The sequence below is a fragment of the Falco naumanni genome, chromosome 10, assembly GCF_017639655.2.
Source record: "Falco naumanni isolate bFalNau1 chromosome 10, bFalNau1.pat, whole genome shotgun sequence".
NCBI lineage: Eukaryota > Metazoa > Chordata > Aves > Falconiformes > Falconidae > Falco > Falco naumanni.
Genome location: NC_054063.1, coordinates 6,230,164 through 6,248,679, shown reverse-complemented (window position 1 = coordinate 6,248,679; position 18,516 = coordinate 6,230,164). Strand labels below are relative to the sequence as shown.

Here is an 18,516-nt window from a genome sequence, read left to right as displayed (position 1 = left end):
TCCGAGAGTGTTATGTCAGATAAAACTGTTAAACTGTGTCTAACCAACATTAAGACTGGCAGCCCTGCCAGTGACTGACTGGGTGAGTGAACACATTACTGAGACAGCATTGTAGAAATTAATTTTCTTCAATAAAGTGATTTTTAAGGCTCATATATTTCACAATCTAAACATATGTCACTGTTTCATAAACAAAATAAATGGATTAAAATAATACATTACCAATATGCTGACACATGGAGATATTTTAATTAGAAATACTTAAGCTGTGTGATATTTAACTGCTGTATTTGTTGAAGAGGAGCATGCATCATTTAATAAGACATAAGGCAGGTACATCACTTTGCATGATGTGGTACCAGAGTGGGACGAAATCACCTCCAGTGTGAGCTATCACTATCAGATCATATTAGCCCCACTGAAAAATTGCTTTGAGGTTACAACATATAAAGGAAACTCCATAAGAGCAGCAGTCCACTAAAACAACTTTTTCATTGAAATAATAAGTCACCAAGATTCTAGTTCCCGAGAATAATATTTCTTCATAAAAGGCCACATTTAACATCTTAGCTATTTAAAGGCCATATTTACATGACTGTCGCATTACATTGGCCTCTTTCCTGCACATTCTTCTTGACTTACTTTAAGGACCAGCACCAAAATAGCTGAGGAAAGCAAATGTCAACTATGTCCTGAAATTTATATCTGTGAGAGAATTGGAATAAGTAGAAATGTAATATATTGTTTACTGTACCGAGTGCCCTCTGTTCTCTAAAGGTCAAAAGCATTGTAACCTTAGAGTTACAGTTTCTGATTGTTCCCAGGGTTAAATACATTATCAAAATTAATGGTTCAAACCCCTCAACCTTCAGATATATGAGTATTCATGCCTCCATCTGCTGAACTGTTCAACTAAAAATAGCATTCTTTGGCCTTCCCTCTACTAATATTGTGCCCCTGAGGCAAGCTATGCAATGCTTCAGCAGCACACTGGATCTGCACCCAGCAGTATAAAAAAAGGTCATTTACTTTGTCTGCAATTAGAAGAGAGTATAGAAGAGTAGGATGGGGTGGGAGGGGAGAAAAGAAATAGACAAATGTGTGTTTAGTTAAAATTTAAGGTTTTTTTTAAGTGGAGTATAAAAACTGCAGGCTTCAAGAACACAGCTGCAACTATAGTTAAGACTTGCCAAGGTTCATAAGTGTTATGAGCGATAAATTTTGGAGGACAAATTACCCAAATAGTTTGGGGGAAGAGTTATGAACGAAAGCTTTTTTGTTTTGCTTTTCTTCCTAGAGCTCACTTTGTTTAGTCATAACTCCAGCTAGCATCATTGTAGTGCTTCCATTTCTATCAACAGTTTATCGGTCGTGGTTGAGAGAGTTGCGACATTTCCTTATTTACTGCATAGACTGCTTTGTAGAAATATCTAAGAATGAAGGCAGATTTTTTTAAACAATAAAGACCATATAGTATCATTCCTTGTTTGAAAGTAAGGACATATGGGTGTCACCTCTGCCACTACTGAGACTTCCCAGCAACTAGGTTACTGCTACCAGCACCGTGAGAGCCGGGGAACCCCATTTCATGATCAAGTCCACTCATTTAGCAAGATTACTGGGCACACATATCTAGAAACAGTTAATATCAGTGCAATCATTTGAAAACTAGGGGGAAAATTCAGGGAAACGGGAAAGGGGAGAAACTCCAGAGAAGTTGGTTATAAAAGAAGAGGAGCAAAGGGAAAATTATTGACAGGTTTTACGGCTCACACTGATTAATTAAAGCAACACGCTTTTGTTACACACATGCATCAGAACTGGTTCACACACCACTATGCATACCTGCTACAGGTGTATTTGGTAATATACCTGTAAACTATTTAGCAGAAGGTTGATTTGACGGGATTCACTCACAGTTGTTTGAAGCTGGAGGGGTGAACAGAAATAGCTTGGTCCTTCTTCTTAGACTATACCTAGTAAACTGTTCCCTCATCAGCAAGACCCTCCCTCATGCCAAGAGTCCTAACAAGGCTTGGTCCTATCACCTTGGTCATTATGTAAACCTTTGGCTAACTTCAAGGAAACTGGTGGGATGGGGCTGAGCTGTCAATGGGAAGTGTGGAACTCGGAGCTTCAAGTCTTTTTGTCAACAACATCATCAATGCCACCCTCACGAGATCAGTATAAAGATAAAAAGAAGCCATCTCAGATCAACCCAAAGCAGAGCATGCCACTGCTTCAGGAACAGGGACTGAAATAAATGTGCAGTAATTCCTACTTTCTTTCAGGTTACTCGAAGCTACAACCGAACATTAGTGGTATTTTATACTACTAGTTGATCAATGCAATGCAAAATCTTAAGAGCAGGTGGGACAAATAGGTCTGTTGCTGAAGAAGAACTTAATTATTTTTATTCTTTTTTAATGCAAGGCCCTTGAGAGTGCAACTTGTTACTTGAGAAGTTCCTAGATATGCTTTCAACAAAGTTTTTTAACTCATGGAGGTACATAGTCCACTGGTGAACACACATACAGTTCATAGAAAATACATTTGGATGCTAATGTGCTAAACAGCTTGAATAAGATGGGCAAATCATTAATTACAAATGGCCCAGTAGAGAAACATCCTCTGCAAAATAATTACTATAGTTACATGAGGTAACTGGAAGTAAACTCTTTTCTGTGCTATTCAATTCAGAGCTTCCACAGAAGTTTTCCTAACACACAGAAAGATAAGAACACAAAATTGCTGCTTGCTCCTACCTGAAGCATGATCATCCCTAAGAAACTTAAGTGAAAACAGAGGAGCGATTATAAGCCTGAAGCTGACAAAATTTCCACTGCAGCTGGATATGGACCACGGAATATAATTTTGGAGCTAATAATAATGTCCTGGTAAAGCTGAAATGCTAGAGCTACCGCAAAGCTTTTTTACATGAAATAGCTTTCCCTCCCCAAGTTTTCCAAACACAGATATTACACAGACGCTCACATGTAGAAACAAAACCAAACCTGCAAATGAATTAGCTATTTCTCCTACTGGCTGAAAGGAACAGAGATTAGTTTTGTGATCAGTATTTTTAAGCACTTGGGAAATACTCAGATACCATGGTCACAGCATTCCTGTAAATAAGTAAGTGGGTGGGGTCGATGGAAGAAAGGAAGCAAAACAGAGAAAGAAGGGGGAAGGGAAGCAAAGATGGAAAAATGAGCTGAAATGCTACACCCCTAACAGTCTTCATGACGCATCAGGTATAACAACAAATTCCCTCCAACAAACACACCCAAATAAGTGTTCATTTAGGGAATGCTTAGGGAATTTACACAAAGATAATATTAACAGTAGAGGCAAATAAAATTAACTTCAGCCAATTTGACAATCAGACGAGCAGGTATCAACTGAAGGTGAAGTACTCTTTATTTAAGCTCTTATGGCCATGGAACATTAAAGGTTTTGAAATCCCATGAAGGTGAAATTCAAATAAAATAGAAAAGGGAGGAATGAACAAACCCCCTTTTTTACAACAAATATATCTGAAGGAAAATTCAGGCCCCTCAAGCACTCAAATGTTTCTGAATTTATTAGCACCACTTTCTTTGCTGGTTGTTTTCTCTCTGATTGTGCTTGTCATGTTTAACAGCTCAGTCTATAATTTCTGCAAATTAATGAAATTGCACTATTGCTGTAGATTCTGATCAAGGCTGATGTGCAAATAGATCTGCAGGTCAAGCTACAAATGGAACTTGTAAAAGAATAGAATTGTGAATGCCTGTGGTTTAGATTCTGTTTCTTTTGCAGTTGAACAGTTTTTATCCTTTTCTGCCTTACAATCTTGTGTAGGCTCACTATTTGTTGTATTGTGTTTCAAATGCAGCAAAAATAGTCTCTCTATTCACAAAGGTGATCTCTGAAATATTTTCTCCACTAAAGCTAATGAGATTTTTGTTCTAATAAGTATTCAAAGGATACCTGCTATTTTCCTTTTGAAAAACTTGCCTTCAGCTTGAAGCCTGTCCAAAGTACAGTCCTAACATAGTATTATCATGAGCCAAAAGTATTTTTTGGAGAACTTTCCCTGCGGTGCCAGGGTGTTCTCTTTTCACGTTTTGATTGCAGGTTAGTCAGAGATAAGCTCAAGGGGTCTTTTTCACCAGTTCTGGACCATCAGTGAACAGTGAGTTCTGGTCCCATTCTCAATTATCCTAAGTTCACTCGGCAAGAAGAATATCAGCATTGGGTAAAGACAAAAGGATTTTTAATTTGCTTTGGTCCCCCTGGAAAACGATATAAGTGCAGAAGTGTAAGCAAAGCAGATATTTGGATATTAATGTGGCAGTACTTTGCTACTCTAGGCACAACCTATTCCTACTTCGCATCTGAACCCAACTCTAACCTAACTCAAACAGGGGTTTCAAAGGTTTACTTGCAAATAGTTACATGCATCTTTAATGGCCACTGCTCTCATGCTCAATGTCCCTTCCTTTCCACACATTTTAACTCTGAAAGCTTTTGACTGTTTCTTCATTATTTATGACATTGTTGTGTCTTTTCTTGTGAAATTAAAAACTTCTTGCCACAAAAAGCTAGCTAATAATATGGCACATAAATCTTTCCTTCACAACATTTCATTCTATATATGCCAAAAATAAATAAATGACCAAACCAAAGCTCCTGACCGTGCTTGGCATCTCACCAGCTTAATGCACAGAAAGGCTGAGATTACCTAAATACAGACGCTAAAAGAGTTTGCAATTTATTGTACTGTCAGCACCACACTGTCTGAAAAAAAAAAGAAAAAAAAAAATCCCAATAACGCACATTTGTTTTGATACACTCACTGCTCCAATTAAAGGTAATGCATTGCAGCTAAAGGGGAAAGGCTAAATGAAAATAAAGTACAAAAAGATCTTTGAACTTATCTCCCATCAACTGGTCATATAATTAAAAAGATACCATTAACTCCGCCTATATAAAACACACAGAACAATGTTTTTCACTCACAGTATCAAGGCTGGCCACACGCTGCTATATTTGCAGTACCGTAAGTACATAAGGTGTTAATCCTCCTGGGCTGTGCTCAAAAATTATTTAACATTCAGAGTATTATTTAGCATACAGCTGGTTAGCAGTTTTCCCTTAAAATGTTGGCTTCAATCCCACATTTTTTTGTTCTGGCACATACCTGGAGCTGTAAAGGGCTGAGTCCAGAAGCAGCAGCAGCTGCCATTGTTGATGGAATGAACTGCACCGGGTAGTTATCACCTGTCGGGAGAACAATGCGTGCAGGTTCAGACAATGAGCAGAGAATAGCAGCAGACAAGTGCAAACATGGACCTAGGATTGCCTGCGCTCCACAGCACTCCTCTAAGCCTAAACATCTGCAAAAACAAAAGGCTTCGCTGGGCACGGACTTGCCATGCTCCCTCGGAACTTTTTTTGTTAGCAGATAGCTGGTAGGCAAACTGGCAAAACATAAATATGATACTCGTGATTTTCATTTTCAAAGCAAATGTTCAAACCACGCGTGTAAGCTTGGGCACAAAATGGGCCTTAAGGCCATAGACACACAGGCAAGATACCCCAGGAAACCCCAGTGGACCCCAGAGGAAAAAAACTGTTGTCACCGCATGTTTCTTAAAACAGGATAAATGCGTAATAATCCAAGAACTTTCAGCCCTGGTTAATGCAGGGTGATTTCTTTTCAGTATCAGGTAGCTCTTTCCTGGGAAAGCTACATCGCTGGTCTAACACTGGTTAAGGTTGTTTCCTGTTTTGCTTTAAGATTCTCTGTCTTTGGACAACTCCTTTCAGGCAGCTATAGAGAAACAAAATTAAACCACTTTTTAAAATAGCTCAAAATAGAATTTTATGGTTCTCTAGATCTGGGACCCTACTGAAGTTGATAGATCAGGTAGTTGCTCAGTTACATGAGGATTCAGGCACTAAAATTTCTGTGTTCTGTTCACTGGAAACTGAAAATGGGTGCCTTCTGCACTGAGGGGACAACAAATACTCCAGAAAATAAGAGATACTACTGATCCAAAATAAACATTGCAGCATCACATCTTATAGCATCTATGCGTGTTCCACATATATGCATCACATAGAGCCATTGGGACTCTTAGTCAATGTAAAGAATGCAGGAAGGCTGAAATAATTTGGTAGTGTAATCTGTAATATAAAAATGAATACAGTGATGGGTAAATTACACAGAAACTATGATTTAATAGAATATTACTTTGGCTCAAGCTACTTATTTAAAGCCAGTGTTACGTACTATCTGCAGGCCACATTTTAAGAGACTGCTTCTCTGATATTCACAATAATCAGTCCATTTTACATGAACTTTTCCATGCTGAAAGCAGAATGTATCAATGAGGGAAAATACAGAAATCCATAACAATATAATTGGGACATTCCAAGAGTTAGATTTTTTTTGTCAGCCCCTTCAAACAAATAACGATAGCTGAAGTCTTTGCAGACACTGGATTCCTCAGAACTCTTCCTTTTTACCCCCTGAAGTGCTATTGTATTCAGCTCAGTTTAAATGTTCGGTTGTTTCACTTTTTAAATAAATTGTACATGTCTAATCCACAAGGTCTCTTTGCATCATATCCATAATACCTCATCAGGCCATTGAGCACAGTATGTGCTTGTACACAGTCCAGTAACAATTGGATTCTGATTGCATATGGAGCTCTGCTACAATGCATTCACTAACACTATATTGTACTGGTGTCCTATGGAGTAATGTTCAAAATATCTTCTCTTATTTTCCCCCTTCCATGAGGTTGATTTTAGTTTGCAATGATGTTGGGGTTTTTTTCTTTAAAAAAAAAAAAACACAAAAAACACCCCGTCCTAGACCCTTTTCTTACAGTACTAAAGCTGTCTCTTTATGGTTAAATAATTCTACTCATCTCTTTGGTATTTATATGAAATTATCTGAATAAATAAGATCCTAATCTAAGTTAAATAATGTTTCTTTCAGAAAAATCTTACACGATTTAAAAAAAAACACACTAAGATGTTGAATTAATGATGCTTTAAAGGGGGGGGGGGGGTGGGGGTAGAAAACCATCGGAGTTATCAGCATGGACTGCCTTGCAGAACATTTCGGAGGCATTCTTTCTTTAAATATCATGAATTATTCATTCCTGTTCCACACAGCAATCTCTTCTTCCTCCCTCCCCCTCCACATACACTTTTTAAGTTCAATACCAGTTGCTTTATTTGTACTAAAACATTTTCCATGTCAAACATATTTTTAAAAAAATCAAACTCTAAAAGAATTCCCTGCGGCACTCCTTTTTCACAGCTGTCATGCTCCTATGGTTTGAAATAGCCGGATATTTTATACACACGCGCGCGCGCACATACACACAGTTTTTTGGCTTCACAGTTAATTTAATAGTATCTCTACCACACCCTGTAGTGTTCCCTTGCTCACCTGCTGGCTACAGTTCTTTCCTTTGTTAGGGGAAAAATAATTTTATAGTTATGCCGTTTATTTGTTATTAAAACATAACACCGTCCCTTTTCCCTCTTATTTTAACATATTAACTTATGGTTAAGTCTCGGTATGTTAGCAGTATCTTTGTGCTGAGAACAAAATTAATACTCTCTCAGCTCTGGAGTATTCTGCTGACACCAAGCAGTAAAAGCAGAGCAAAGGTACTTTTTTCTCCCTTGAGGAAACCGAGCATGCAGGGAATGGGCTGGTTTTAATTTTTAATTACAGAAGGTACATATTTCCCCCTCTCATTTTGTCAGTGCAAGAATGGATCAAGAAGCTTTCTCAGTAGCTGTCTTGGCAAGGAATCAGTCAATGTACTGTAGCAATTTTTTTCAAATTTGTTTCTTGATTTGGAATGTTTGCGTGAGGATCCATTCTTTTAAATTTGTACAAAAGACGGCAGAGCATGTTCAAACAGGTTTGCGTTAGGTACCTGTACGTGCTGGCCTTTGATAACCAGGAGTGAGAAGAATGCCGGAAGAAGAAAATCTGTCATGTTTTGCAAACTGAACTCTTCAATCTCCTTGCTGTGCTGATTGTCTATTTACATTTGGCTGCTGTTGTTTATATATAAATTGGTGTTTACAAGCCATGGAAAAGTATGCCAGGCTTCTGTTTCATTTGTCAGGTTGAGCAACGTTTCCAAATGAATAAAAGCAGCCAGCAATTGTACTGTGCTATTCTACACAGAAATAATGTAAATGTTTCTTTTTGTCTTGGATGAAGCAATGAAGCTTAGTGGACTCTATTTATAGGACGTACGGACTTACTTTCCAGATCAAGGCTTTATGAGCTGTGGGGAAAGAGGGATGTCTGGCTCTTGCAAGACTCGGGGGGAAGGTGTTGCTTTATTACCTGCCTTTCCTAAAACACAATGGTAAGGCATAAGCTGACTCTCCTCACCTGACTTGCAAAGCTTTCGCTTTGATGATGGTTTCCCCATTTTGGGATTGTAACTCAAAATCTGTCTCTTCACACACGGATCTCAAACTGCCACTTGCACACTCTCCATGTGTACTCACAGTGTAACAGGAAACAAAGTTGGAAGAGACGTAAGAGCTCACAGATTCCAGGGCATAATGAGTACCTAAGGGTGTTGGTGGGATACAGCGAGGATACAGATGCCCACTCCTGCAAAATTCCCATGCAGGACATTCGTTTTGTTTGTGCAGAGGGATCAGGATCGAGGAAGATGTTAACAGAGGCAACTGGCTAAGGCAGTACTACGGAGCATCTTCCCTGTCTGTGACACTGCCTCAGTTCTGCCTCTGTCCTGGGCAGGGTGAGCCGCAGCACTGCCTTACTGCCACCCGCATGTCACAGCAAATTCGGCTGCCCCAACAACAGTCTGTCTGCGGGTAAACAACTTCAGTGCAAAATCCCAGCTGAAAATGTTCAGCTGCCTACTACCACTTCCAGCTCTTACCTCAACATTTAGGAGTGAGGCACATATGGATTGCTACAACAAATCCTGAGGTTACGAATTCCTTGTTCCAACCAGTAAAACCCAACAGGGAACACATGACAGACTTTAACTCAGTCCTGGGGAATTTCCATTAGAAACAAGACTCATGCAGCACCTCTGCCATGCAAAGATACACAGCCAACTCAGTACACAGTTGATTTGATGTACACTTTCTGTTCACACCTGCCAAGAGGAACAGCAGCCTACTGAAAATAGAGTACTAAGCTATGTAAAATTCAAACCACCTTACAGCTTTAGGAAACACTTCTGAAAGGCCTGTTCCAAATGGAAACTGCAATGATGGATATCAGTGAAATCCAGCAGATCTAGGATTATGTTAGTTATGTGGATTCGCTACTGTAATCAAGGACTTTAATTAGTTTGATGACAAATATCTCACAGTATTGCAATGTTCTGAGGTCCAGCCAGATGACAATAAGCCTGACAGTTTTGTTTGTCATGCTTTTCCTGATTTTACTTTCATTGATTTCAGAGGAGTTACTGTTGATTTGCCCCAATGTATTTACAAACAGAACCAAGCCAAAATGTTGGCTCCATTTATCACCATTTTTGTCACCAGCCTAGGAAAGCAGTCTCCATTTCCACATTCCATTGTATTGCCAGCATAGCAAAACCTCTTGTAAATTATTGTTGTGTATAAAGCAGAATGCCCTAGGTAGGCAGACAGGAGTTGTTTCCTAGCCATCCTGATCTTTATCTACTTCATGTATGAAATATGAAGAAATACTTTGAAAATACACTGCAGCATAAAACACTAAAACCTCTTTTAAATAGATGTTTACATCTCCATACCTCAATGTCTAGTTTCAATAATCTTTTTCAGAGGTGCTTTCCATATCTGGTAAAGAATTGATATAACATAAAATATTTGCAGAACACTATTAAGCAAAAGTGGCCATTCATTTCCAAGTTACATGCACTGCCATTATGCAGCCAGCACGGAGAGCATCCTCCCACTCTCTGCTCGGAGCAAACCCTAGCTCTGTTTGAGCTCTGCTCCCGGTATGGTCTGGCTCCTGCCCAGCTTTACTTTACCTCTTTACCCTGTCATCATACTCCTTCCCCATTCCCTCTTAGCCAAAAAACTTGAAGGAAGTAATACTTTAGGCTACAACATGGAGGAGAGAACTGTCTTCCTCCTTATCCCACTCTCTCTTCTCCTCTTGACCCAGAGCACTAATGGGGACACACTAATCACGTTCAAGGATACTCCAGCCCACTAACTTTTCCTGGATGCGTGTGGTTGGTTAAGTGAAGAGAAATTTGCACTGGGAGAGGAGGTATAATGGTACTTATGTTACCCACCAGTTCCAAGTAGTAAGTATAGTGGTCACAGTCAGAAAGCCAGCACAGTTGCTTTGCTGTACTTGGAATGCAAAATAATTATATTAACTGCATAGCATCTCTGGGCAAGTATTAGCTTCCTAACAGCTGCCACTCTCAGCTTCCCACTGGAATAAGTGGCAACCCCCACAACCAGGTACTCTGTGAGGCTCGTCAAGTGCCTGCAGGTCAATAGTCACAACAGTCATTTGAGATGCACAGCGCCCTAAAGTTTTAATTAATCCAGTATACAGTATAAATACAGAAATATGTATAAAAAATTAATTAGGTGGTCTATGCAGCTCTGATTTCTCAATTAGTATTTACCATGCCGGAAAATTATATTACATGACTTTGAGATACATAAGGAAGCATGGGGCTTTGGGGATTTTTTTTCTAATGTAATTATTACTTGTCATCAGCACTTGCTAACTTTGGCCTGTTTCACCTCCTAGAGCTCCAAAATATGGGGGGGGGAGGGTTACAGCCACCTCATGTTATAGATCCTGCCAGGCAGTAGGGAGCCCTGTCCTGTCAGGCTTTCATACAAATCATAGCTGTATATTAGCAGTTCCTCGAGTCTGCTATTCATAACGACTCTGAGCTCAGGAGTTCAGGAGCAACTAAGGTGTGTGCTGGAAGGGCCTCAGAACCTAGTAAATTCTCCTCTCTTATATAGGTCCTCCCATTGAGGGCATGTCCTCGTGTAGTTTGTTAGACAAATGCCATTTTCTTACTTCAAGGCATCAGTTTTGTGTGTAGATTTGCAACAGTACTCGCTAAGTGCTACCTTGGCATTGAACTAAACAGCCATGACATGGGTTCCCGTTTAGCCTTGAAGATACATCTGCACGTACGTGTGCGTGTAATCACACCTCTGCCTGTACACCGAGGAGGACTCCTTCTCTGGGCTGCACTGTCACTAACACTAGTAGGCCACTTCCAAGACAGAACTGGCTTATATCTAACCCATGTTGCAGGCAAAGCAAACTAAGTGACTGTGCACACAATATTTGGCATTCCCTAAACGACACAGTTTACAAAGTACTCAGCTTCCACAGCTCCTGTTACTGAAATCCCTCTCACTGTGCTTTCTGAATGTCAAGGAAAACTGGCAGTGTCAAAACTCAGGTTTACCCACACCAAACTAGAGCAAAATGAAACAGAAACTAAACAGGCAAGCAAAAAAGAAAATAGTGTCTGAAGGGTTAATCCATCTCCTATCTTTCCTATGAAGTATGAGCGAGTCTAAACCGATAGTTCTGGAGGTGGAAGTTTCATGTCTCACAAAAGTAGAAGAGTACAGGTAGTAGCAGTCAAGTTCATAAATATTCCTCAGAAATACTTTGAAGAACCCTCTCTATGAAAGAGTGTAGCTTAATCTCCAGTTTCATTAATTCCTTAACTACTGTGCCGAGAGTGCCAAAAATAGGAATTAATCAATAGCAAGTGTAGTTATGGCTTTTTTTCCCCATGATGTCTCTCCAACAGAAACTACTAACCTGCACAGCTACCTTTGCCGCATATGCTGTAGAATTTAATATATTAAAAATACAAATATTCTCATTTCTTGCAAGCCTCTGGGTATAATCAAATCATTGTGACTTCTGGTCTTTACTAGTATCAGCTGGATATAAACCACTAGCATACTAGCAAACAGCTTAGCTGTGTTCTGAGATATCTATGCCTTGATTTTTGCCTGCACTTTGTTCTTCTAACATTTGTTATAGATCTCTCTTTCTGCATTCTGGCAAGTAAAAAAATGCCCTAAAGCCACATCATCTTCTGCTATGATGTCAATAAGATCACAGGTAAAGCAGTACAAGGTCGACAAAGTCTTAGGATAGGTACTGTAAGGAACACTTTAGAGTAAGTGCAGAAATCTGTCCGTGTGCAAGAAAGCATGCTGGTACTCTTCATCCTGAGTTGTTATGGTACCAAGTAGCCTACAGTGCCAAAATCAACATGACGTGATTTGACATATTAACTTAATCATTAATAGTCACTATTCAGAAAGCATCTCTGCTTAAAACAGATAAAGCAAGGAAACTAAAGCACATGCTTTCTCTCGCCTCTGAGAAGGAAGGTATTAGCCAGGGTGTCGTAGATAATTTCCACAATGGGCAACTGTTACTTCTTTGGAGACAAAACATTCTCCACTTTGGTCCCCAACTGTTGTGAGGTGGTGATGTGTGTGAAGAACCATCACCCCGTGCCACCTAGAGCTAGCTGCCTTTCAGAGCTCCATTAACAGGTTCCTGCATACAGTGTGCCAGTTTGTAAAAGAGCTTCAGGATTTCTAAACTGGAAAGTAAGATAATCACTGGACAAAGACTGTGTGTAAAAAGGAATATCCTCTAAACTAAGGACAGAAGGGAGTGGGACAAATGGAAATGCTGAGATCTTGCTTGCCCTCACTTCATCCAATATGAAGTAAACTTGCTAGAAAAGATTTTAGGTTCAACCTGGCTTTTAATTTGTATGCTGTTTTGCTGTTTACATCATCTGTTATGAGGCTTTACTTTGAGTTTGACCCTGATCCTGCAGCAGTCAACAGCAAAACCACCCCTAACATCAGTGGGAGCAGGATCAATGCTTTACTTTGTACATTTCATATTTAATGTCAAAAAAAAAAGGAACCAGTATTTATGTTTTGAGTTAATAGTTATCAGGTTAATATGCTAAAGACAGCTTGACAGAGAATACTATTAACGAGCAAAATAAGGTTGCTGCTTCTGGACTGAGGTCACTTACAAAGAATGTATAAATGAAAATAAGGTTGACTTTTATTTACTTAACTATCTTCCTACATTGAATTCCTTTGGCAATGTGTCTTTAAACATTTAAAGCCCTGTTTACAAGGAGGCTCTGAAAGTAGCTTCAAACCATTATATCCCTAATTGAATTCCCCAGGAGTCCTGTAAACTCGGAGGAAAAAAGAATGAAATCATAACATTTGCTAAATCATCTCAAAACATATTTCACTGCAAGGTTATGTGACCTGTTACAAGTCTGAATGATGACTGGGATTGAACTACTGCAACCTTTTATTATTCAGATTAAAATCAAACAAAAGAGTAAGAATTTTGGCACAAAAGACAAGTATAATGAAGATAACAGAATTAATTACAGATACGTAGCTTTTGTATAATGACACAGGGCAGAGCAGATGCAAATTACTAGGCGAGCACACCATTATATTTAGAGCAAATTATTTTGTGGGAAATAAAGGTAAAACCATCATGATGTTCAATAACCAGATTCCACCCACCTCCCTCAAACCAGAAGGTTTTTTTAAGTGGAGTTGCAAAAAGTCCACATTATTTCCAACCAGCTGCACCTGTTGCATATCATCTACATGAGACAAATCACACAAGAAGCTACAGTTAGTATCTTAAAATGTTAAATACCTTCACATCCCTGTCAGCTTACCTGGCTTGTAAGTTATTCCTGGGGGGAAGAGGAATCCCTGCTGGGCTGCAGCAGCCGCTGCCAGCGTCCGCTGGTCGTGTGGAAAAATTGGGATCATGAGCGGAGGCATGTGACCCTGAACCTGCTAAACAGAAGAGAGCCTCTGATCAGAAATAGCACAAATTTGTCTTGACAGGTATTTCTCCAGTACTGATAGTGTTCTTGTGTTCACACAGTCCCACAGAACCTTTGCCTTAATGTAATCCCTGCCAATTTCACATTATCACATCAAAGCCCTCACTAACATTGTTTTCCCTCAGTGTCAAAGGTGTAACAGTCTCAGTCAACTGCATGTTTTCCTACTTCTTCCTAGTTCTCTCTCTTTTTTTTTTTTTTTTTTTTTTTTTTTTTTTTTTTTTTTTAATTTATATTCCCTGTCCTGGCACAAGGTAAAAAGGTACAAAACCTTTCCAACATACCGTAGGTTCTTTAAAAAGAAGAATGATACTTATTTCTATTTATGTTTCACAAGTTTTCTCATCTTTGGTCCCAGACAGCAGAGTGACAAGCATTTTAGAAGTAACCTAATACTGCAGCAGCTACTTTGATGTTCAGATTTTCATGTCCTTAGGGTAATTTTAATTCTGAGGCCTTACAACATTGTATTGTTCATATATATACCAACAACTCAGGTATGTTATTTCAAAATCTCACCACAGTATTAAATAGTCTTCTAGTCTACACCCCAGCTCCTAAGATTTAAGGCTCCAACATCTTGGCTCCCAATTAAACTAACATCCTTTGCCATACATACCTCACTATAACATATAAATTGCTTGTCTGCCTAAGCAGTTTTATAGCTTTATGCACTATCATGTAGCTGGGTAATTATGGCACTGTATTCAGAGACCATTTCAGAATAAAACCTACTATATCAAATTTAATTTGACCTTAATAAATGTATCAAAAAGCACAAACATGCAAAAGCAAAAAATTCTTCACCTTATACAAGCGTTTGTATTCAACATAAAGAAAATGGGAGATGTGATAGACCCATGTCTGTTAAATCCACATGTTAATTTCCTAGTTCCTTAATTTATGCTACACGTGTTTCAGAGACAGGGACTAGGATCACAAAGAGTTTTTATCCATCATTCCTTAACCCCAGAAGTACCCAAGGGTTTGACTATGATTTTTCTGATTAGTAGTTAAGCAAACATATAATGCTTTATACATCAAAGCTAGTAAATATAGAAAGAAATTGGGGGTTTAGGCAGAAAAAAAATTTTGCCCTCATCCCACCATAAATCAGTGGCATTAAATACTATTAAAAAGCTAAAGTATGCTTCAAGCAATTTTTTTTTTTCATTTAATTCCTAAAAAACTTTTTTGGTCAAATCCCATATGTTGACCTATGACATTGTTTAAATAGTGCCAAATTTTCTTGTCATATCCCCATTACTTTCACAGCCATTGATGCAGTGCAGAAATGCTACTGTGTGTGTCTATGAGGGTTAATTTACCAACAGCTCTTCTCTTGGGAAAGCTCTAAGATGTAGGTTAATAAAGGTCAAGCAAAAAATAAACACTTTACAGTATTTTTTGAATCCATTTCTCAGGAAAATCAACTTATAATAAAAAGGTCTTTGTGCAATTACTGCTATGGCACTGGGGCGTGAAAGAAACTAGCTTTGAGCAGCTATTTCTCTCATTTTAGCTGAGGTAAGCCTGGCTGGGCGTTTTAGGATCCGAGTCAAACTTGCTTAGATTGGAGTTGATCCCCATGTGCCCAGCACAGGCATTTACCTCTGATAAAACCGTGCTAGTTTTGCTTTGTGGCGTTCCTTCACACTGGCTCTACAGCACTACAAATGAATACCACAGGCTTTGTCTGATGGAAAGAACTATAGGATATATTGGAAGAAATGCAACACAATGCAACTTACAGTCATTTTCAGTAGTTCCCAACTACAGTCTAATCTAATGGGCTCAAAGCTTAAGAAATATCCCTTAAGAAAGTCAACCAACACACACAGAAAGTATTTCCATGGGGTTGCAAAGGTATAAGACACGAGCACAATCTCCAAGACACAGAAGAGATCAGAGCAAGTGCTGTGGTTAGAGTGATGCTGCATCCATACCCATAGCAATACCTTACACTGTAGCGCCATAAAAATCATTTGAAACATAAAATAACCAAGTCCTACAGTGGTTATCTCCCAGTGCACTCTTGTGGAGTTGGATCCACTCCACCATATCCAAAAAAGATCATTTTTTAAACTCTCAAATAAAAGCAACTCTGCAAGTGTACAGGATTACAGTTCCATGTTCTGGCTACCTGCTATTCTTCCTTGAAGTGCTACTCTGAATGCTGGATCAGGTCCTTAGCCTGTACAGATCAACGTAACTTTTGCTAAAGGTGGCTTACATTTGGGAGTGTAAGTTTGCATATACACTTACACCAACTGAAAAAAGCCCATGCCAAAAGGCAACCATTCCCTCCCATGGATCTTCCCTCTGCCACATATTCAGTACTATTTCTAGGCAAGTGTTGGTTTCACCCAGAATTATTTTATACATAGGTATCAATTTTCAGCACACCTCAACTGAAAAGCACAAATAAGAATTAAAAAGGAAGAGAATGTACAAGTGTCACTGGTCACCGAATTCTTAAAGCAATTAAATGAATGCCAACAAACAGTAGTTACCTTAATTTTTGACAATTTATTTTCCTGAGGTGGTATAACTATTATCATTAGTAGTAGTAGTTGTTATTATTATTATTATTTATTTATTTATTATTTATTCATTATTATTATTATTATTATTATTATTTTACTGAGGGGGAGAAATTAGGAGGAGGGGTTGATTGGTGTACTTCATAAAATCGGCTACATGCCCAGAAATTTTAATTGCTGAGATGTTCCTCAGGTCTTTCTGAAAACCAAGACTGTAGCAGATGCCTGAGAAATGCTCTGACTCCGTCTCTCCCCATTCGTAAAACCAGCGCATTGTTGGATCGGCCCTTTCCCCTTTTGTCTCCTCTGTGCTAAGTTGTTGATGATGCCATTTTTTGCCATCTGCCCCAGCGCTTCATTAAAGATACATGAATGGACTAACTGGGCTGCTGTCTTGTGAGGAACAGGTGCTATTGTTTGTCCCCGAAGACTTGCACTAAAGATCTCACTCAGAATACTTGAGAAAGAGCATCTGCAGCAGTCAGTCAGAGAGTAACTTGGCAGAGCCCGTACTATGGGCTAATATGCAAACAGTGACACTCAGGGGGACTCATTTTCTCTTTCATGAAGATTTTTTTTTAGGGGTTTTTTGGTTGTTTTTTTTTTTGGTGACGGGTAGTAAATGTTTGGGTTTGAACAATTCTGCTAGTCTGTATCTTTAACTGAACTGTACAAAGCCTGGAGGAAACCCAAGTATATTCTTTCCAAAATTCACTTCTGCAGACTCGAGTGAAAACGTCTCTTATATAAAGCTACCTCGTAAACTTAATCTTTGCTTCTATACAACAAGCTCAGGTTTAACTGTGTTAAACATGAGAAGCCACCAAGATTAGGGAACTCTTAAAAGGTAGTGTACCATTCCTTTAATATCCCATCACAACTCTGATGGCCCTTGGGAACTGATTACAGCACTTCCTTGCCTGAGATCTAAGTCAGGAAGCAACTTTAGAGCAAATCAGCCCTGATTAGTTCAAGAAGCAACTTCCAATTTGATTCTCCCTGAAATAATAAAAGCTGGTGGCCTGTTTGATAAGCTGGGCAAATCTGCAGTGCTTTGTCCCGCAGTCATGTGAATGCTAATCTCAGAAGTTGGCTGGACAATCCTCCTTGTTAAAAAATCATTGATGGTTAGCGTTGTTGCACGGAAAATGGAAGCCAAGGCAGTATGTCATACAAAGATAATGCCTTGGATGAAAATGATCTGCTTCTTTTATGTAAAGGAACACAGCACATTTAGGGACACTAAGGAAGAGCGGGTGTTCTGTCTTTAAAAACCAAAGCTGCCTCTACAGCTAACGTTGAGGCTGGGGAAGTACGGGCATTCAGAGAAAAGGATGGCAGCACCGCAAGCGAAAAGGCAGCTCACACATTCCTGCTTAGCTGCGAGGATCACAGGTTCCAGGAGCAGAAGTAAATCCCGCCCTATAACGGTGGATTAATTCCTCGCAAACTTTTCAAGATCAGACTTGACAAGTTGCCTTTCTGTTGCACAGTTTACTCCAGTAAAGGGGAAAACTGAGTGCCATCTTTTTGAGAGACAGTAAGCACCAGCTTTCTATTTTATCCCTTCCATAAAGCTTTTTTTTTTATTTTTTATTACACCCAGCACTAATATAAAAGTGTGTGATAGGCAAAAATGCCCTAATTGCCTAGAATAATAACAAGACTATTTAAAACCATTGCCCCTCACTTCTTCCACCAATAAATCTCTGGACCCTGTTCTCATCCTGTAGAAGTGTTGAGATTTGGATCAAACCTAACAGACTGCTCCCACGCATGTTAGCTGAGAAACCAATCTTTGAATTTACCAGACTGACTGGTTTTTTTCTTTAGCACAGGATGCACAGTGCCTTTTGTCCTTGTGATGCTGCAGCCCCTGTGAGAACCTAATTCCTTCACAGGCAGGTTTAAACTTTCCATAGTTTAAACTTAATTTCTATCTAAGATTTTGTTAACTTCTTGAATATTTGGGATAGCCAGACTACAACTTTAACCTGTCTGTGGTCATTAGGCTTTTAATTTCCATAGTAAAAATGTGT

At 39.1% G+C, this 18,516-nt stretch overlaps 1 protein-coding gene across 8 annotated transcripts in view; it reads right to left on the bottom strand.

Moving 5' to 3' along the window:
* The window catches only part of SOX6 (SRY-box transcription factor 6), a 376,098-nt gene that overhangs the window by 88,807 nt on the left and 268,775 nt on the right, over positions 1–18,516 (bottom strand). For 6 of the 8 annotated variants that reach the window (XM_040608288.1, XM_040608282.1, XM_040608285.1 and 3 more), the window contains 2 exons: positions 13,761–13,884; positions 5,186–5,265 (listed from right to left, as the gene is read on the bottom strand). In XM_040608288.1, coding sequence (XP_040464222.1) covers positions 5,186–5,265; positions 13,761–13,884 — 204 coding nt within the window. The remainder of the gene's footprint in view (positions 1–5,185; positions 5,266–13,760; positions 13,885–18,516) is intronic. The other 2 variants (XM_040608284.1, XM_040608286.1) reach the window with 1 other exon arrangement.